Here is a 21,249-nt window from a genome sequence, read left to right as displayed (position 1 = left end):
TGAAGATGTTATTAAAGCATGTAGCCATATTGTAACCTAATTTGTAACATGACAGTGCCAAGAGAAGACATTGACTTTCAATTAGTTTGAGATTTGTTTTTTTTAAGAAATGCACTGTCCTGTAGAACTACATCCACAGTATATGTTACATAAGATGAAAAATGTATCTCTTATCAAACCTTTCCTAATCTCTACAATAGGTACTAATGATTTGTCTCCTTATTTCACATACTAAGTAATCATATAAGTCGTGAATTTGTGATTCAAAAAGTTACATTGTGACTTTTTTCTAGTTAAGTAATAGTGGTAATTCACAGACAGCAAATAAGTCAATGTATTCTATATGAACAAAATTTAGTTTTTAACAATATATAGTTGCAAGGCAAGGAAGAAAGTGAGCTTGTTGTAAACAGGCCCCAGCAATCTGAACACAGTTTTCTGTGGAAATTGGAGTAAGAAAGCAAATGTATCATGTCATCAATATGTGCAATTTGTGTCAACTTCCAGTGATGCTGATGAAAATGAATGTGCCTTATGATGTTCCCAGTCTGATTCTTTGTACATGTAGCTTAATTAATTTAAGTTACATCAAGAAATGTTGATGGTACAAATGTTCCTTATTTGTAAATCTTAAACAAAGTTGTTTGACCTAACCATATGTTAATACTATGGAATTTAATATTGCTGTAACTAGAAGCTGAGATGCAACACAAATAAATGCTATTAAGAACATGCTGTTACTGTACTGATGTTGGTTTTGACCGAATAAGGGCCTGTATTCTACCCAGGATGATCTCATTTGTGCTCCTACAGCTTTCAGCACTATAAGGTGGCTCTATCACCAAGGCATCAGAAATGCTCAGAAGCTCTCCCTCTTTGCCTGAAACTTTGACAGGAAGACGGTTTCTCTCCAGCCACTGCTTCAGATCATCACGCCTGGTTCTTAGGTCGTGTTTGGAAAAGTTTGTGTCATCAGCTGTGACGAACATGTGATCTAGCTCTTCTCTGTGACTGTCCATGTCCTCATTGACAACAGTTATCCCCTTCACTGCATGTCCCATTACAATTTCAACAGTCTTCTGTCTGTCCTCTTCAAAGTGGACAAGGACCACACTGCAGGTAAAAACAAGACAAATATTTCATCAATACTTCAGTAGCCCTTATCTAATGTTACGACATTACATGTAACTGTTACTTGTGCTTATAGTAACACCACTTAGTTAATGCTTCTGGACATCAGTTAACTCCAACAGTGGCATCGTTATCTGGGTTGATTGAAATGTAAATTATGATAAGTGAAGCAACCTCTTATCTCTATGTTTAACATTGTTAACTATGTTAATGCAAGAATTAACTTAAAAAGGAAATTTCACCCAACAGTGTTGCAAATATGGTTGGTGGACATGTTTCTCCATGTTCTAGCGCAGTACCCTAGTCTTTGAATCGTTTATATTGTGGTCTTATTCTTAATATTAATAATCTATTAAGAATAAGACCACAATATTTTTAACGGAAAAGCTGGTGTCGCCCCCCTCCCCCTTTAGCATGCAGAAAAAATAATACATTCACCTCTCAGAAACAGGATCAACAGTGTGAACCCAGCCTCGATGTTCCCGCCCATCAACTGTCGTGACCTCTACCTCCTTATAAACATATGAGCGCCAAAATCCCGGGGACCGATTTTCAGAATTTGCAGAAAATTGTGACTGTTGCCTGTCCGTTTCAGAACTCATGGGCGCCGCCATCTTTGACGATGATGAAACGTGTGGACTGGTCCATTACAGAAGAAGGGGTTGTCAGGGTATGTTAATAATTTCCGGGGTCCATCATCATCATCCTCAACATGGCGGTGCAAAGGCAATCCAGAACAATCAAGAGTGTATTTCGTCTGTTTGTAATCGTAGGATTGTTAGTTTTTGCCCACGCAGCCTATTCAGCAGCACAGCGTACGTATCTCATGTGTTTCTTATCGTCATGTTTCCACAAAAGCTTTGGCCACTGGAATGGGAGTGGAACGACTCGATCGATAGCAAAAAGGACGGATGGAGCATGCACACATGGGTGTTACATGCACACATGGGTGTTTGCATGTAACACCCATGTGTGCATGCTGTAGCGTTACCTGATTTGTTCATGTAGCCTTGGTACCATCCTACTTGTATGCCGGGGCTCCCACGGGGCTCCAAGTTAGGGAAGCGAGTGTGGGAGCCCCGTCATACAAGTAGGATATGGTACCCAGGCTATTGTTCATGTGGATAATCTAATATATTTGTGCATTATGATATCGACTTCAAACAATTCTAGATGTCAATAACATTTTTTCTACACTAATGACAGGCTAAACATAAGGAACACTAACGTTATTATAAATAGAAATTTAATATTTTATGTTGTAACGTTATTTTTTGACAGGAATTGACACCCTTTCTGTTACCGTCCACAGACCGACTGTACCTTAGAATAACAGAGAGAGAGTTCACAGGACTACCTGCTGATGTAAGTATAGACTATAATTTTACATATTCCTTGACGATCAAAATGTTGATGATCATTCATAATCGTGATTTATTTTGTCGTAAAATGTCGCATCAACCAACATTTCTAGAAAATTTGAAACTTCTAGAATCTTACTTTCCACATTCTTGTAACCGTGTTACTCTTGATGTTGCCTTTAATACACAGATAGTAGTACAGATCATACTGGCATTCCTGGTGATATGCTGTGGACTCGTCAACATTGCAGGGGACTTCAGGGAAATAAAGGCTAGCAAGGAGCTGGAAGACAAGTATGTGATCTGACTTTAGTGGAAATGTTGCCTTGAACTGCAAATTATTATAACACATTTGACAATCTAGATCTATTGGTGCAACATAACTTGAGTAAACTGATCCATGAACCAACAGATTCAGATTCTTGCCAGTATCTATTTTTGTAATTTTGATGGACAAATATGCCCATAGCATCATGATGACATGCAACATTTTTAGATGAATTGTGTTTGATGGAGATAGCACCCTACATTGATAACATACATGATCAGATGGAGAAAAAAAGAGACTTTCTTTCACCCATGATGGCATCACTGTCTTCATCATTTTGTTGCTTGCCTAGATCTTGGGAGACCTTTGGGAATCAGTCATCATTCTACACATTCACCCACCGAGGCAGGGTCCTGTTCAGTGCTGTACCAGAACTGGAGGATGAGGCAGACCAGGAGGACTAGTAACAACCCAGCAACACTCAGCTGTTCACTTGAAAAGATGAAAAAATGTTTCCTCTATGTGCTTAGAAATTTGAGGTAGACCACAACATGCTGTAAAACATTGTTTCGTCTAAAACCTCAGCATACTTGAACTTGTTCTATTTTGTCTGGCAAGGCAAACTGATTGCTGTAAGTTTATATTCTATTAGACATGTTCTTACCACTGGTGGAATATTGTGATAGAAAAATATGTCTCCAGAAATGACAGTAGTGCTATTGCAGTAAGTAGGAATGTTGTAGTAGGACCCTGCATGTAACTACTGTACTCGAGTTTTTATCTCAGCATGCACATTTGCTGGAAGAAATTCTTCAGTAGTTTTAGTAAAAACAATTTGCCCACTGATGCAATGTTGAAAGTGTTGATGTGGGCTTGAAATTTAGTTATATAAGCTACTAAATAAAAAATCAGACACTCACAGTAAGTAAATGTATCATTACTATTAAAATAGAGGACCTGGTATATTGTATTCAGAGGTTTGCTCTCTGCCTATCAAAATGGACAAAATATGCAGATGTATGTACATAACTGTTATATAGACATGGTCATTTCTACACAGGATGTCTTTTTGACACTACGTTTTGCCACAGTATACTGCTCAAGTATTTTTCTCCCTGGTTATACATGTCTAAAGAATTAATAAAATTTATACATATTACTTGTGCTCATGTTAGGAATAAGAAGAGTTTTCTTAGGATCCCTGTTTAATTGTTGGAACATGTTAAAGATATCCTTGTGATGAAGCCATGAAATCAGTAAATTTGTCCTTGTCCACATTTTTTTGTTGTTATTTCAAATTGAAGTACCCATAGTCTATGCCCGAGGAAAGGCAGTAGGCATAAGTAAGTAAAGTTAAGTAGGGTAAAGTGAATAAATATTTATGGGTTTGGGGCACTAGTTTGGAGGAGGGGGAGGTATATTTGAGTTCCAGTTTGAAGGATAGTGTATGAGTAATCCATTCCATGATGTGATTAATGTAGTATTTTCTGGTATACGATACAGTTCCAATACATTGGAAGGTGAAGATGCGAGTAAGATAGCCATGTAAACTTAGTAGGCCCAAACAATGAAGCCATTAAAACACCAGAGAAAAGCTGTATTCTCAACATTTTTGTAAACGTGCAATAGAAAATCTAAAATTTCTTGTTCATGACACGCATGGTTTTATTACATGTCAACTTTCCTTAACTCTTTAACAAAAGTACCTTTGTGTCCATGACATGGTATACAAATTGAAAGTTTATTTTTCATTCAATTTGGTATCAAACTCGTGTAACAGATTGGCTTTGTAATGTAAGTAAAATGATTTAACAGCATCCTGGTACAGTCACATTGCAGAAATTACTGTGTATTGCTTGTTAAATTTATTTGATGGCATCAACAGCAACACAGGACTACCTAGCTGCAGGAACAGAAGACTTTAGGCCACTGCTAACAAAATAGTACATGGTAATAAGTTGTAATCAACCTAATATAGTATGCTGTTCAGTAACAAATCAGAGTTAGAATCAGCGGAGCAATGCATGGGCGATAACCTAATTTCATGGTGCCAATTACCTATATTAACTGCATGGTCCAAGATGGTACAAATGTGCTTTCTGTATATTACTGTGAAGGCTAGAGCAAAGCCATCAGCTGACAAACTGCTGCTGGTTTGTCATACTGTCATTATGCATTACTTATAACTATATTTTGTATATGCCATGTGGATTCAAACTCAGGTGTTATAAAAGATTACTAGACTACCTACAACTAAAATGTGTCTACATCATCCTGATGAACCAAAGACATTGGTGATAAAGTCAAAACTTATTTCTCTATTACATGTATATTTCACTAATATTATAATCAAGTTCTAACAAGACAGGAGGTACAATGTGGTATATGTAAGTGCAAGTGGTACTAGCATAATGCATTTCAAAAAGTTCCTTGGTTCAGCTGAGCTAGAAGAAGTCTGCTGCCATTGCCCTGCGCTTTGCTTTTCTCCGGACAGGGGGAGTTGTGCTGCTGGGTTTCAAAACACCCTGCTCTGGCTGGCGAGAGGAATCATAGGGGATGGCAACAGGTGCAGGGCTCACAGCAAGGCTCTTCTCATTCTTACGAAACTCTGAAAGCAACACAGTTTGTTCATTATTTCAATGATACTGTATTCTATCATGCCTTTATAGCAGAAAGCAAGTCATTTTAAATTGCAAACTCATCACATTTCAGTTATCCATATAAAAAAATCAGAAAGGAACTGTGATGACATGTGGAACCTTACCTTGTGTGGTGTTCTTGGACAGAGCGAATGCAACACGTTTTTTCCCTTCTATTGGCTCAGAGCTGGGAGCAGGAAGTCCATTTGATGATGACTGAAAAGGAAAAATTCTGATTAAAGATGTCCATGTAAGAATAGTGAACATAAAAGCTTGTCAGGTTATGTAGCAACACGTGCTATACTGCAGAGATGGAAGGCATGTATTAATGAATCAGTGACTGAGGACAGTATGGGAATCCTGAGCATAATGCAAAAGTTCCATTTGGACCAAGCAACTATTCTTAACTCTCATTTACTCTTCAATAAGGGCAAATTACCTTCTTTGGAGTCTTCTTCAATTTTGGTTCAGATCTGGGCATAGCTTTGCTGGCAGCTTTCCTGAAGAAAGATGGCGGAGTCACAGCAAACTTCTCAAACGATGCAAAGGCTTCCTTGTGTTCCTTGTTCTTCTTCTTCTTTTTTGGTGAAACTGGGCTGGATGATGCCTCATCTAGGCCATCAGGTAAAGATGACTTCCTTTTCTGCCTCTTGCCACTGTTAAGCTGGCTGGACTCATTGATGCTCTCTTCTTTGTTGTCACTGTCCTCAATAGCTCCCTCAAAGTATCGCTTCTTCCTCCTCTTCACCTTGGGACTTTGCTTAGTTTGCGAAGCAGGGAGCTTTGAAGATGGCTGGGCCTCACCTGGGACCTTCCCAGGTTCTTTGCCTTCAGATGATTGATCAGCAACACTATCCTCAGGGCCAGATAAAACAACCACTTCAACACAACTGTCATCTACTTTTGCCACAGACTCTACAGCTTCTTCCTTCGCTTCATCAAGGTATGCCTGGAATGCAGACCGTTTTTTAGGTTTTACTTTACTCTTGGTACCTCCCTTGGCAATTTCTTTCTTCCTTCCTGTACCTACTGACAACTTTGAATCAGTGCTTTCAACAAGTGCCTCACTTTGTGATGCTGTTTTCTCTTTTCCCTTTGTTTTTTTCTTGTGCTTCACACTTTTTGCACCCACTTCAGCATCACAAGCAGTATCACCATTTGTTTTGTGTTCTTTATCCAACATTTGTTCTGCATTTCTTCCTGCCTCTCCTTGTTTACCTCCCAACTGTTTCCTATCTGCACCTCGGACTGCACTCAGACAGTTCATTTCCAAATCTTTGCCCTCTCCAGACTGTTCTACCTTTTTGGCCCTTTGACTTTGCTTCTTTCTCTTCTTTTTTCTTTTTTTCACATCCTCTACATGCCCATCCTCTGTTGAGATGATGGGCACATGTTGGTCCTTCTTTTGGGCTTTCTTCTTCAGATGTTCCCCTTCATCCTCATCAGACTCACTATCTAACAGCTGCAGCAAGTTCTGATCTGGGTAAATGCCTGAAATGGGGAGTAAAATTATTTAGAATTGTAACACAGTTGTAAACTGATATCATATTTAATCATTATTCCTTGAAACAGTGTTTGGAATGCAATAACTTATGGACAATGAAAACTATGTTTACCTGAGGCAGCATCTTTAAACCTGAAAAAGAGGACAAAAAATAGATCAGACTCAGTACCTTTACGTGAAAGGTTCCAAACTGACATCATACAATCCATAACATGTCCTCTTATACATGTGCAGAAAAATTCAACATATATTTGGGTCTTACTTTTTCACCCAGCTGTACATCAGTCTTCTGTTCTTATTGCGTGTGTCCTTCTGGCTGGCCATCATGAATAACTGGTCTGCTATGGCTGCATGGTCAAACTGGAGATAGATGCATCGACAAATATGTAAAATCTCAGAATACAGAATATGGGACAGTTATGTAATCAAGTTTCATCAATTCATAAGAACACAATAACTCATAATAACACAATGTGACATGCTTATATTTAGCAGATGACTCAGGTGTTAAGGGTGGCTCCTCATAAAAGATACAGATATGAAACACATCTGTATTACTCTTATGCCAAATATTATGAATGCTTAACTTAGAGAGGTATCATTTCTTTGACATTTGGATAAGTTATAAAGTGTATTTTGACACTCTTATTGACTTAAATTCAGAGTGTACCCTCAATGTGGCCTTCTCTTCCACTTCATCATCATCATCATCATTATCCTCTCCCTTCTGCTGCTCATCCTCCTCCTCCTCCTCCTCATCATCATCATCATCATACTCTGTCTCCTCGTCCTCCTCCTCTCCTTGCAGTTTAGCAGGAACTGTAAAGTCAGCCCTGCTGATGATCTCGTCCAGCACGCTGGTACCAATACTCTGCAGAAGGGTCATGCTGGACAAGGAAACACTTCCATTAGAGAAAGAATAACTGCTACATACAAATCTTGGTTAAATCGACACAGAGTTTCATATCATTAATCAGTAATCTTTACTGATGAAGATCAATCAAACCAAGATTCATAAGTATCATACTAGTATCCTGGATGAGTAACCTTCATCCTTCATCCTTCATAAATGTGATAACTGCTACAGTTGCAGCTGACAGCTTATATATGGCATTCTGGTAGATGTAATAATCATTGATTGATATTGGTGATATTTGCTCTTTGTCACTTGTACATGCAGTGGTCGAAATACTTTTTTTCAGTGCTCTGCAATATTGCAGAAGAGTCAAAATTTTGTTCTGCAATTTGGAAATACTTTCTGCAAATACACAAGCCTCCATACTACAATCTTGCAGGTTTATAACCATGAACTATTGATTGATATGCAAATTAGTGAAGACAAATTTTTGGAAGTCCAAAAAGAAACAAAAGATGGACAAGTCAAGACAAGGTTGATGCAAATTAGTGAAGAAGCTCCTGTTGCTTCAGAACAGGAGCTTAAGTGTTGTCTGTCCTTGGGGCCAAGAGCACCAAATCCCAAGTGCCAATTTTTCCTGCTGCAAAATTGCAGATTGTATAAATTTTTCTTCTGCAAGCTTGAAAATCTATCTGCAGATTGCAGACTGCAGACAGGTATTTCGAACACTGACATGTAATAATCATTAATTGATATTGCCTCCAAAGTGCCCAACTTTATGTCATCAAAACATGATATTCCACCTTGCAAATTCTAAGAAGTGTAGCTGACTGACTTACTTGTCTGACACTTTGAGTATCATGAAGAATGGTGTCAGGAATGGTAGTAGCTCCTGGGGACTTAGCTGTGCAAAGAATAGAAAAGAATGTTGTTTGTTACAATTACCTAAGCTGTTGAACAAACAAATCACATGATGTAGAATTATAAATCCACAGCTGTTTGGGTCTTCCTGACTTCAAATTTGTAGAGGGCCATGAATTCTCCAACATACTGTATATGGGATCACTCATACAAACCTCCTGTCCTCCAACTGCTTCCAGTTCTTCCACCCAGATGTCACAAATGTGGTATCTGATACCATTGGGAACCTCCTCAGTAGAGGTAGACATGGGTCCCTCCTTCATGATAGTCATGAATCTGTCAGTCAACCGTGCATCCCACTGATTCTGTCTCAGGAATTCAAGACACTGAGACACCATGTTTCGAACTAACTGAAGAAGGAACAATGCAAATACAAACAATGAGGCTCCACAGGTTCACAAATAATGGCAACAGATATTAAAATGTTTAATAAACATTGTTGCATCTCATCCTTAATTTACTCAATATGTTGTGGCAGTATAATAAACACATGTACGTCAACAACAACAAACCTCGTCAATTAATTTTACATTGTTACAGTGTCTTCTATATAACAGCTCCAAAAAAATTGTCAAAATCTTGACATGATAAAAAAAAAACTGTCTTCATATAGGAATTACTAGACTTATTTACCATGAAGAACTTGTCCATCCTGAGGTGGTCAATCCCATTCCATTCCCTTATCATGGTTTTGAAGAACACTTTGATAAACAGGAAAACTGGAAAGGTAATTGTATAGAAAATAATATTGAGTTTGTTTGCTGCAATTAACTATTAAGCCTGTGCAAGTGCAACAGAGAATTTGAGAGAAAAACAAAGAGCAATGTGACTTACAGCTATGACTTTTGTTAACTTAATAGAAAGAAATTTTAAACAGTTATTTCATTCATAGGAAAATAAGGTTTGTAAACCTGTATCTTCATTCTTCAGGCAGTGGAGAAGTTTTGACATTGTGTTGGCAAGCTCTTCCTAAAATAAAGAACAGAAGAATATTAGCCAGTGTTAGCTTAATATTTTTGTAAACATGAACAAATCTAGTATTTGCAGTGATTTTCTGGCCCTTGAATATGATCGTATTTATTCCAGTTATCATTCATTGCATTTCAAATTATGTTTAAAAATAACTGCAAAATGTACCTGAACCAAGGGCTTGTCTGACATCCACATGCAATAAAACAGCCCCTTCCAAATCTTCAGCATGTCATCTTCTTCAAATCCTCCTGAGTTGAGGTAGATTGTGTCATTAGTACAGGTATAAATATTATGTATCTAACGTTACATTATAAATATCTGGATGTAATTGTTTTATCTACAACATATGGGTGACTTTAATATACAACATGAAACTCATTGCTTCTCCGCTCAGGGGGTATGAATAACGTCGTAACCAACATACCTGTTACTTTCACTGTTGTTTCAAAATTTTTATCAAATACAACATGTAAAACGTCTCATATACATAAAACGTACTTTATCAAGACACAACTAAATGAGTTTAAAATAATGTAGCTGTGTAGGATGTCACTACATACATCTACTTTGAACCTTTGATATGATTTGAACCTTTGATATGCTTGAATATTCCTCAATCTATTTCGAGCCTTTGATACGCCGTACTGCCGCTGACTTCAACAGTTACCTGTGCACCGGTCCCCACGTGCACCCCCACTTTGAGACTTTCCAGGGACCCTTCCCAACCACATGCACACCACTGTATCTGTTTTTACGAAGTACTCACCGCCCCTTGCTTGGGATCTTGCTTCCAACCATTGCCGTAACTTCTTCACCGCTTTATCCCGTATTTTTTTCTCGTTCGCCGCCAGGTGTTGGGCAAACTTCACCTCCGGCGCGCGTGCCTGGCCACGCTTTTTCCCGAAAGCAGCCATTTTGCCAGTTTTTCGGGTCAAAGGGTAATTTTGAACCGGAAATCCTCGTACCCAGAACAGCCTGCTATAAAATGTAGGTTTCCCCTTCAGATTCAGAACAAGTTGATGATTTTTATCTTCATATTAATCTTTGCTTAACAAATATTACCGCATTATGTTTTTTTTTATGTATTGAAAGTGAGAAACGTGTTGGAAAAGTGCTAAGATCCTGGGTACGAGTTGGTTGGCTATTCCCGCGAGAGTTGCACCTCGAGGTGGACATCGTGAGGGAAAAATGGCGTCGGGAGATTCTACGGCAGCAAAGGTTGGAAACAAGCAAGTCAAGGTGTCTCAGGAGCAGGTCGTGGCGGGGTTTAACCAGCTACGAGAGCAGCAGAGAGCTGTAGCTTCCAAATGTTCGGAGCTTGAGATGGAACTCAACGAACACAGGTAACGTGGACGGTGGTGCTTGCAAACTGATGACCGGTCATAACGTGAAACATGACTACCAGTAGTACCATGGTAGTTCCAGTCGTAGAAATTATGTCTGTGAGATATTTATCCATTTCAAATTGTCTTTTGGTTGTTCGTCTGTTAGTTTTCTCATATTTGGCTGATATTTTTCACAAACCAGGCCACATTTCCTTCCTTGTCTACTGGCATTCCAGGGAAAATTTTCATCTTTGTAATACCCCCCCCCCCTTACCTCCTGGAATGCCTCGGATGATATTAAAAAAAAAGCAATGATGTAAAATGAACATAATCTAACTCCAGGCTGTGATTACAGAACGTCACATTGAATTTGTCTTTTACACACTTCGTACACAGCAAACTGGTTGCAGAGTGATACAAAATTATACATGTAAATGTAGATATAGTGATGCAACATGACAATTTTAAAACAGTTTCATATGTTTGCATTTATGAAGTGCCACAGCAAGTCTACGAAAGCCATGCCTTCCGCACTGGTGTTCCAGTGCTGATTCAATGGACAAAACGGCGTCAGACGAGAGCCGAGCACTGGTGTTCCAGTGCTGAACGGCCTTTTCCCAGTGCTGAAGCGCCCTCACCACTGGTGTTCCAGTGCTGAACATTGTCTCAGCACTCGGTTTCCAGTGCTGAAATCCTTTCAGCACTGGTGTTCCAGTGACAGAATTCTGTCAGCACTCGGTTACCAGTGCTGAACGCGCGGCAGAATGGCGGCAGAGAGGTTCAAAGGTCATTCAGCACTGGTTACCCAGTACTGAAAACGCCATCAGCACTGGGATCGAGTGCTCATATACAAAAGCCACGCCTTCCGCACTGAATTTTACCAGTGCTCGGGGACAATTCAGCACTGGAACACCAGTGCTTTAAAATCTTAAGCTCTGGAACACGAGTACTGACGTCCTTTCAGCACTGGAACGCTCTTCAAACCAGTGCTGGCGTCTTGGCATGTCCAAGTGCTGAGAGGGATAATATGATTAAGAAATAACAATAAGCCGGAATCTGCCACTTTAATTTGAATTATAGAATACAAGGTGTCTATGGCTAACTTTATAACATAATAATAAAACTGCATCTTGTGATTATTTTCCTTAATTTTAGAAAATACATTTAGAAAATTTAGAAAATGTATAACTTGCCTGTCTATTCTACAACGAAATACTTATTTTGCTCATGCACAAATGATACATATATAACTTTAGTGTCTATTCTACAACGAAAAATTTATTTTGTCCATGCGCAAATGATACATAGAACGTACGTGTCTATTCTACGCCAAAGACTTCAATGTCGCCTGAGCACTCGGGTTCCAGTGCTGACGCCAGCTTTTCCAGTGCTGAGAGCGCCTCAGCACTGGCAGTCCAGTGCTGACGGCCATTCAGCACTGGAAGTCCAGTGCTGAAGCCACTTTCCGCACTGGAACCGAGTGCTGAAAAAGGAGAGCGTGGTTTTCGTAGTTTTGCAGTACCACAGAATAAGAACTACATAGGCATCACTACATAGTCCCCATAGACTTAAATTGGGGCCTAATGTTGCATGTCCTTTGTTTTAGGTTAGTGGTTGAAACATTGAAGGATGTGGATGGGGATAGGAAGTGTTTCCGGATGGTCGGAGGTGTGCTGGTAGAGAGGACAGTGAAGGAGGTGTTACCAGCCCTGGAACATAACATGGAGCAGGTAAGGCAACAGCTCATACTAAATTCAGAGTAAATACCCATTAGTCACATTGTATTTGATCTGGAACATAGCATGGAGCAGGTAAGGCAACAGCTCATACTAAATTCAGAGTAAATACCCATTAGTCACATTGTATTTGATCTTTCCAAAGCTTGTTTGCTTTTTACTAAACTTATTGTCTTATTTTGCCATCCTAAATGCAGCTCAGCAAATTGATAGAGTCCTTAAATGCACAAGTGGTCGCAAAAGGCGAGGAGCTGACAAAATACCGGGAGAAGTACAACATCAAGATCAAGGGTGAAGACGAGACACCCAAAGGCACAGAGTCATCTGGAGGTGGCAAGGAGAAGTCTGGCACACAGGGCATCCTGGTGTCCTAATGGAAGGAGATCCGAGTGATAGTTGTGGTGTCAGTTACAGCTGTCCGCTTCCAGGCCTATATGGAAAACAGAAACAACGAAATGTGGTGGTTACCAGTCTTTATGCAAATAGTTATTTCAGCCATTTGTATGTTAAATATAGTACTCAGTATTCCAACTGATTTGTGTGGGCATCTAGAAAGCAAACAAAGGCTTTTGAATTAGTGGACACCACTATTGAATTGTTAAAATGGAGTGGTAATAAAACCATTAAAATGAAGGCAGGGAGTCCAATTGTAACATATGAACTGGAAACTAAGACTCAAAATTAAGGCTGAGATTGCCTTATAACAACAGGAAATTTTCGAGTGGCAACATTATTTCAAAGCCAGTGCACTGATCATGGATTTAATTTCTATGGCTATAATTACTACACACCACACCACAACTCAAAACACCCTTATGACAAAAAGGGTTAAATGTTCAGACTAGCACAATAGAAAAATAATTGAATAAAATGTTTGCAAAAACAGACCCCAACAGTGCCGGCTGTTATACTAGTATGTGCATGTTGTTTTTTGTGCTTGTGTGTTTGGTGTATAACCTTACATTGTTACAATACAATATTTGTTAACCTTACAAGTTCTGTTTAGATGATACAATTTCTGTGTAGACCTTTTTGCACACATTTTTCATAAAGATTTTGTATAATGTATTATTGTGTCAGTTATCACTTATGTCTATATAAACAATGTAATGTATGTGTTTTTTTCCTTTGAATATTTCTTCTCAACAAATAAAAGAGTGCAGATATGGTGCTACAGTGTGTTTGTTTGTATCTCAACTATTTTCTTGTGTTAGACAACCCAGTTTGTGGCAGTGTAATCTGCATTTTCTCCCCCCCCCCATAATCCATGAGGAAAAATCATCAAGTAAATACTTTTCACCAGCATACGAAGAGTATTGTAAAACATACCCAAACCCAGATCTATACAGGTACAAATTGAATGTCTTCAGTGTTCATAAGCAGAAATATTACGTCACCAAATTGCTGAATATGTAGCTAAATGCAGCATGCTCAAAGGTTATGGTAAGCATCATTCTTAAGACAAGTGACCAGTGACATGCCCATTTATTCTTAAAAGAGCTTCAAAATACATGTATATGTTCCAGTATGCCAGGTGGAGATTCATATTGATAACTTTATTGAAATTAACACAGAATTTAAACTAAATAAAACAGCTGCCCCCATAGCCACAGTACAGAATAAATGCATGTCTACCAAGCTCCTATCTGACAGGTAGAAAAATAAATCTTAGAGCAACAAAACTTTCCCTATCTATTAAACATACTTTCAAAATATGGAAACAACCTAAGTTGTATAAATATATATGTCTTCATTCTTCATTTTAATAATGCACAAGTTTCTCCCTCTTAGGTGGAATATCATATTATTAAAGACTCATAACTTTGTCCGCAGTGTCATCTCTACCAGGGGAATTTATTAATACTATTGGATATTTGATATCAAATTCCCATCTCTACTTTAAACACCAGCATCAGACTCTGATTCAGAGGCGCTACCACCACAGTCAGAGTCAGACATATTGCCACCACCAGTGCCAGAAAAGTCAGAAGCACCATGAAGAGGATTGGATGCAGCAGGGAAAATAGACACAGGAACAGCTTGGGCTCGTCCATATGGTACCATACTGGGAAACATGTCCTGACTGTTGTCTCCTGACATTACTGGCTGCTGGAATAAGGAGACCTGCTGATGGACACCAAAGCTCTGTTGTCTCTCCTGCTGCCTTAACTGCCTGGAGCGCCTCGAGTACTTGGTGATCAGCTTGAATGACTGGGCTTGGAAATCATCCCACAACTATGAATATAAAAAGAGCACATTTATGAGTAGTTTGAATGTAAAATTGAAGAGTCTTTTGTTGTAAATGATTTGTCTGAAGGTCAACAACAACAAAAGTTAATACATGTATCATAATGATAAAGATATGGTTACTTACACTTTCATGGATCTCTGGCAGACATGAAGTGATCCATGCACCCCACTGTGTCTTGCTGGACAGTGGAACCTCTGGCACTGGACCGGACAGATGTGGAGTCATTTCTGTCTGGAGCCTTTTTGGCTCCCCAGCTCTGTCTGTAAATTTGTGTGAGAGGGCTTGCCTTGGCTTCAGCTCCTTTTTCCTCCTCTTCACCACAGGCTGACTGGTGTACCCACCAGTGGAGGTTCCTGCCTCTCCTGGAGTGGACTGGAGGGAGACGGGAGTGCCGGTCCTGTCCTCCTCATCATCAACATCATTAAGTTCCTCATCAGTAGCATCACTATTGGCCCTAGTCTTGACAGTCTTGTCCTTTGCCTAAAAAATAAATTAGAAGTCACAAACATCATTTTGAATGTTGTAAATATAACGACCCAATGTAGAAATATGTAGAAATGTAAAACTGATGTGTCCAAAATGAAATAAAAACTTCTCACACCAACCCTATTGTTAAGGTGTCTGATGATATGGCCGTCCAGAAAGCCAAACCTCTGAATGATCCATCTCTCCCGAAATGTTAGGTGTTCCTTCTCTTTATATCCCTCCTCTGATAATTTTCCATACCTTGTCCTCATTGACTGATACCATCTCTTGACAAGGTCATCTGCAGATTGATAATATGCAAAGAAGTATTTACTTATGACTAAATGAAGAGAGGGTACCATACAAGAAGGTTCAAAAGGGTCTGGAAATACATTGTATTTTTGTAAATAGAAAACTTTTAATACAAACCTTCATTTGCACTAATTTTTGTGATCTGACATAGAATTGATATAGACTGCATTAGACTTTGTCTATTACTATGTATTATATACATGTTTCTAATTTGGTCTTAGTCAATTATTAATATCTCTGTTCATTATCACTGATTAATGCTAACTAAGTCAATGATATCTAAATCGGTTAGGTCAGGTCAGGGAGCTTTAATCAAATGCCTGGTCAGGTGGATTGATCATATACATCACATCCAAACGCTCACTGACACAGATTCAAACAAAGGGGAAGAAAGTTTTAGTGTGCCATCAAGACAAATGTACAACCTATTAAATATACCCCAAGTGAAAATGAGAGCAAAAACAAAAGTATTGCCTTTGCAATGTTGCTGGGTGTACACCGTAGTCACTATAATTTGTACTGTCCTACAACACTCACAGTCCACACCGAGCTCCCTCCCCTTCTCCATCCAGAGTTCTTCCTTCTTCTCCTTCCCCTTGAACCCCCTGTTCGCTCTGTCATAAAACTCAGGATGATCACGGATCCATTCGGCCAACGCCTCCTCTTCTTCTTCGTTCAGTTCCAGGCACTTAAAAGCACCCTTCTTCTTCTCCGTGCCTGGATGGCTTTTTGGCTGGTCCCATGAGTTGTTCCACACGACGTCAGTTGGCCGGCCGTCGGGGTCGCGCTTAATTGCCATCCATAACCCCCTCGTCCCAGGCTCTGTTTTGCTCCGTGAGCTGACAGTCTGTTCCCTGACCTTGTGGCATGTGCTGGGGAGCCTTGCTCTTCCGGCGGTCATTACTCCCATTAGTTTTGACCATTTCAAACTTGGTCCTGGAATGGTACAGCTTACCTAATGAGTTCAAGTCGATCTCAAAGCCGTCGTTAAGAGCAAAAGGGTGGCCAAACTTCAAAGAAATCGGTGCCACGCAGGCCGAACAGCAAACCCGAGGTCAGCAGTCGTGCGGACGTCGTAGGAAGCAGTGGTATGTCGTATTACGTCGTGCTAGACCGTGATGCAGTTCGTGCTGGGGTGTTGCATCACCTTGTTACGTCGTACGAGTTCGTACGGGCGTCGTGTGTGCATCGTAACAAGTCGTGTCGATTCGTACGAATGAATTCGGCTCGGGAAAATTTTATGTAAGATTTTTACTAAATTCGTGATGAGCCAAACAAACCGTTTTAGGGCCTTGCGCCCAATGACTGTTACATCTGTTACTCTCCAAGCAGAGGTTTGGGTTTTGGGGGTATTTTTAGCGTGTTTTGGGGCTTTTTTATCGGGGTTTCTCTTTGCATTCCCACCAAACCCAACGTTGGGTTTGGTGGGAAAAAAATAAGTGCAAAAGAGAAACACGCTAAAAAATACGCCCAAAACCCAAACCTCTGCTTGGAGAGTGTGTTACATCAGAAAAGTGTGATAAATCGAACAAGAAAAATTGTTTAAACGCGCGTCGGCTCAGTCATCTTAAGACGCAACAACCAATCAGAGATGCGAGATGCCGACACGTGACGCGGGATTTGCATACAGTCTAAACAACGGGGAAAGGGCGCGCGATGCCCGAAATATTTTAGCGTCAATATTCAGCGCCGTGATTCAAGAGATTAATACCCGGAAACAATTTCTTTTCTTGTTTTGAACACATTAACATGCATTTACGCTATTCTAGTATGATTCAGGGTTACTTTTTTTTAACCTGCCATGGCCAGATTATCTAAAGATGTGTGTATTGTGTGTATCTACAGAAAGAGAAATGTACATCAGGTCCGATCATCCGATTTTCACGTTTCGGTTTTTTGGACTCGGTTCATGAACGTATTTTGGTTTGGCTCCTGGAATGTGCGAAAAAAATGACTCCCGGGACTGTCTACAGGGAACACTCGCACATTCGCGGTGCACCAGGACAGCGCGACTGGTCGGCATTAGCGCAGTCCCTGCAATTAGTAACAGTTGCATAAACGGACGAAAACATTTCAAAGAAATGGTGATGTTTCGAAAATAAGCATTTTCTCCAATATCAAAACAGCTACGGTAAAAATAAAAAGACGTGCATCATCCCGGACATAATGCCACACCACATGCGAAATTACACAGAAATGCGACGTACGGAAGAATGCGTTTTGGCTGCGAACATCTTCCAAAAAACTTGTCATCTCTTAACCATGGGCAAAAACATCTGGAACCACTTATCAAAACCACCCCGTATCTGCATGAAGTTCCACCCCCCCACTGCTATTCCAAACAACGCGTTTTCTGGACCATTCCAATTCGCCTCGTAATTGTAGGGGTGCGTCTGCAATATTACATTTGACCGCGAAAGCAGCAACGGCAAAAATACACATTCGTGCATCAACACGGGAATGCCCGCAGACGGCGTATAAAATTGCGTGCCGATTACACAAAGAGAACCCAGTGTTTGACTGCGAACATGAAAAATCAGCCGATCACAACACTCCGTCCGGAGGTCCTGACCTCCTTCACGGAGTAACAAGCTAATCTATGTAACGTTATCTCGGTAGTAAGTTTTGTAAAACTGCTGAACGAGAGCTCTCCAGTGTCAGGTAGACTTGGTTCCCCATATTTCGGGAACGCGTCAGACTGCCTGCAATTTTCCAGCATTCAGTCAGGGAGCGCAATTGCGCGGGCTGCTTTTTCCATCAAGTTTGCGATAGGCCTAGGAAAAAATGTTGTTTCCCGTTTCAGTCCTGAGAAAAATAGGGTCGGTAGGTAGGGATTATCTTTTTTTTGTTAGACAGTGGCAATCTCTAGTGATTGAACTTATTCAATACACTTTAACAAAGTAAAACTTGCATGAAGACACTTATATTTTCAATGTCAATGTTTCAAAACTGATTGTACAACGTTTCATTCCTCACATGTGAGATCATGGAGCTAGAAAAGGTCAATCAGCTCGAAAAATGTATTTCCCTTGCAGGGGTCCACAGAAAAAAGTCTAGGGTCGTCAGCTTTTTCTAGGGTCGGTCGGGAAACGCAACATTTTCCCCAGGTCTTAGCTAGAATTATTTGATGCCAGTCTGCAGAAGAAGCTGAGTGTAACATCCGCAGTGCCACACCCACCCCACGCACCCTAGCCAGGGGATGGAGAAGAAGAGGAGTGCGAAAAGAAGTAGTCCCCATCCCGTTACCAGGGCACGATGGGCTCACAACCAACCAGATACCTAGGGTGGGCGGGTGCGGAGCTTCAAAAGTATCCCGTTCCCAATCTCCCTTTTTTGTGACCCTTTCCCTAGCCCAACTCCCTTACCTACCCCCTGCTCTGAGCTCTCATCTACCTCTCGTGTTCCTCCTGCCTCCCCCACTACCAACTGCGCGCCTTTTCCTTATTCCCACGTTCCTTATATATTCTCGGCCTCATTTGCATACGCACTCATTTACATAAGTCTCCTGATTTGTCTGATCCTAAATTTGATTAGTTTCATCGCCTGTCTGAGGCGCGCGGGACAGGTGTAGCGCTGCCAATTCTAGTATAACGTTAGTTTCTTTTTGGTAAGCAACGTGGTCAGAAATGTTTTAACTGATTCATTATTGAATTCAACTCAAAATATTATAATTGTACTTAGCATCTACCATCTAGATGTTTTTGTTGTCACCAGCCTTTGATCGAAATGGTATAACGCTATTCCAGTACAGGAGTGGCTGAATTGATTTATCTTGTGTTCTTTTGTTGTCACTTAGACTTTTTCATATAACCCACTTTTTTTTATATAACTGACTTTTTCATATTTTTCATATACTAGAAGTGGGTACCTTGTCCTAGAGTAGATGCCAAATATATGAATTCAGGGAATACCCACTCTAGGCAGGCAAGTCAAAATAGTAGATTGTATAAATGAAAAAGACAAGGATACCATGATATTTATATGAAAAGACACATTTATTACAAATGATGTTTTGTCTGTGGTGTGACTAAAATTGATAACTGATGAAAGAATGCGTCGACGAAGGTTAGACATCCAGGTAATACGATACGCCAAAAACAGTTACTCAAGCAACTGGATATGATTTTGAAAACGTCAGACGTTTCAGCTAGTATCCACTAGCTTTCGTCAGTGACTGAGAGACCAGAGGGGAAAGCAGGTTTATAAGCACAACCTATTGATTGATATGCAAATAAAGTGAAGACAATTTTTTTTGAAGTCGAAAAAGGAACAAAAGTCAGACAAGTCAAGACAAAATGATGCAAATAGTCTGAAGCTCCTGTTATACAGAACAGGAGCTTAAGTGTTGTCTGTCCTCGGGGCTGGGAGTGCCAAATCCCAAGTGCCGGAAAGATCGACCCGTAGCCCCCCTTTCCTGCTGAGGGTGGGGTTGTACATTCTTTCATATATTGCCTCTTTAACACCCCGTTCCCACCAGCGTGTTTCGCGGTCTAAGAAACACGTCCCACATGATTTAATCCACCTGGCTCTGCAGAGGTACCACATACCACAACACATCTGCAACTACGTGAAAGCATTCTACAACAATCTAACTGCCCAGGTGCGGTGCCCAGAGTTTTCCTCTGACCCATTTCAGCTCAATGTAGGTACATTCCAGGGGGATACACTGTCTGTTGCAATCTTTCTACCTGTTATCAACCTGCCATTGGAATACCTACGCTCAGAAGCAGCACATGGCTACACGCTAAAGGACAAGACACATGTGACCTTTGCGTTTGCCGACGACCTAGCATTGACGATATCCAGGTCAAGATCACTGCAACGAATCTTGAACACATTGGACAGAAATCTACGGAGCATCCACTTGTACCTGAAACCCAAGAAATGCAAAACCCTCAGTATATGTGGCGGTTCAGCAAAGGACGTCGCTTTCTGTATCGGAAGTCACCCCATGGACAATATTATCAAAACTCCTTTCAAATTCCTTGGTGGATACGTCACAGCTAGAGGCTCAGCAGGTCAGGTCGCTGACATCCTGAGGGAATCAATCATAGGCTCAAAGGAAAAGAATGGAATTATAATGAACATCGACGAATCACCCATTAGAGGAGAGTACAAATGCGAGATATACAGAGTCTATGTACAAGGTGCCATCAAGTACCTACTGTCAGTCCATGACACCACACGCTCTCACTTACAGAAACTGAGTAGCAGCGTCACCCAGTACCTGAAGAAATGGGCTGGCATGAAGAGATCTGCTAACTCCGGAATCCTGTACCATAGCCAGGGTCTAAGCCTTATCTCAGTAGAACAGATCTATCTACAGCAACATGCTACAGTCATTGCATCAGCTGTGACAATAGGTTATGCAAGTGTCCAGAATGCTCTGCAAGCAAAAGTAGAAGGGAGGAACTTCACCCGCAAGAGAACAGGCAACTTGGAGTGCCACACTCTTGTGAAAGACACACTTACATCACTGTCAAGTCCCAACAGTAATGACAACCAAGC

The 21,249-nt window shown here is 40.4% G+C and overlaps 4 protein-coding genes and 1 pseudogene across 4 annotated transcripts; 2 read left to right on the top strand and 3 right to left on the bottom strand.

Annotated features, from left to right (window-relative positions):
- Positions 1 to 81: 81 nt before the first annotated feature.
- Positions 82 to 1,781, bottom strand: LOC109469189 (gem-associated protein 6-like). The gene is made up of 2 exons (XM_019767628.1): positions 1,570 to 1,781; positions 82 to 1,113 (listed from the first exon to the last, which is right to left on the bottom strand). Exons 1-2 carry the CDS (start codon positions 1,743 to 1,745, stop codon positions 738 to 740), a joined length of 552 nt encoding a protein of 183 aa, XP_019623187.1. The 5' UTR covers positions 1,746 to 1,781; the 3' UTR covers positions 82 to 737.
- Positions 1,780 to 4,818, top strand: LOC109469191 (membrane magnesium transporter 1-like). Its single transcript, XM_019767630.1, has 4 exons — positions 1,780 to 1,946; positions 2,444 to 2,496; positions 2,683 to 2,786; positions 3,113 to 4,818. The coding sequence occupies exons 1-4, from the start codon at positions 1,844 to 1,846 to the stop codon at positions 3,222 to 3,224; spliced, it is 372 nt and encodes a 123-aa protein (XP_019623189.1). The 5' UTR covers positions 1,780 to 1,843; the 3' UTR covers positions 3,225 to 4,818.
- On the bottom strand, positions 3,593 to 10,592 carry LOC109469187 (ribosomal RNA processing protein 1 homolog B-like). Its single transcript, XM_019767625.1, has 12 exons — positions 10,419 to 10,592; positions 9,818 to 9,900; positions 9,592 to 9,649; positions 9,314 to 9,399; positions 8,836 to 9,030; positions 8,599 to 8,663; positions 7,574 to 7,790; positions 7,166 to 7,263; positions 7,016 to 7,035; positions 5,839 to 6,890; positions 5,525 to 5,615; positions 3,593 to 5,368 (listed from the first exon to the last, which is right to left on the bottom strand). Exons 1-12 carry the CDS (start codon positions 10,564 to 10,566, stop codon positions 5,205 to 5,207), a joined length of 2,277 nt encoding a protein of 758 aa, XP_019623184.1. The 5' UTR covers positions 10,567 to 10,592; the 3' UTR covers positions 3,593 to 5,204.
- A 133-nt stretch (positions 10,593 to 10,725) lies between these two features.
- LOC109469190 (prefoldin subunit 2-like) lies at positions 10,726 to 13,849 on the top strand. The gene is made up of 3 exons (XM_019767629.1): positions 10,726 to 10,995; positions 12,584 to 12,707; positions 12,911 to 13,849. The coding sequence occupies exons 1-3, from the start codon at positions 10,841 to 10,843 to the stop codon at positions 13,085 to 13,087; spliced, it is 456 nt and encodes a 151-aa protein (XP_019623188.1). The 5' UTR covers positions 10,726 to 10,840; the 3' UTR covers positions 13,088 to 13,849.
- A 116-nt stretch (positions 13,850 to 13,965) lies between these two features.
- On the bottom strand, positions 13,966 to 16,859 carry LOC109469188 (annotated as a pseudogene).
- Positions 16,860 to 21,249: the final 4,390 nt, after the last annotated feature.

The sequence above is a fragment of the Branchiostoma belcheri genome, unplaced genomic scaffold (assembly GCF_001625305.1).
Source record: "Branchiostoma belcheri isolate BF01 breed outbred unplaced genomic scaffold, Haploidv18h27 scaffold20, whole genome shotgun sequence".
Taxonomy (NCBI): domain Eukaryota; kingdom Metazoa; phylum Chordata; class Leptocardii; order Amphioxiformes; family Branchiostomatidae; genus Branchiostoma; species Branchiostoma belcheri.
This window is presented reverse-complemented; position numbering and strand designations above follow the sequence as displayed.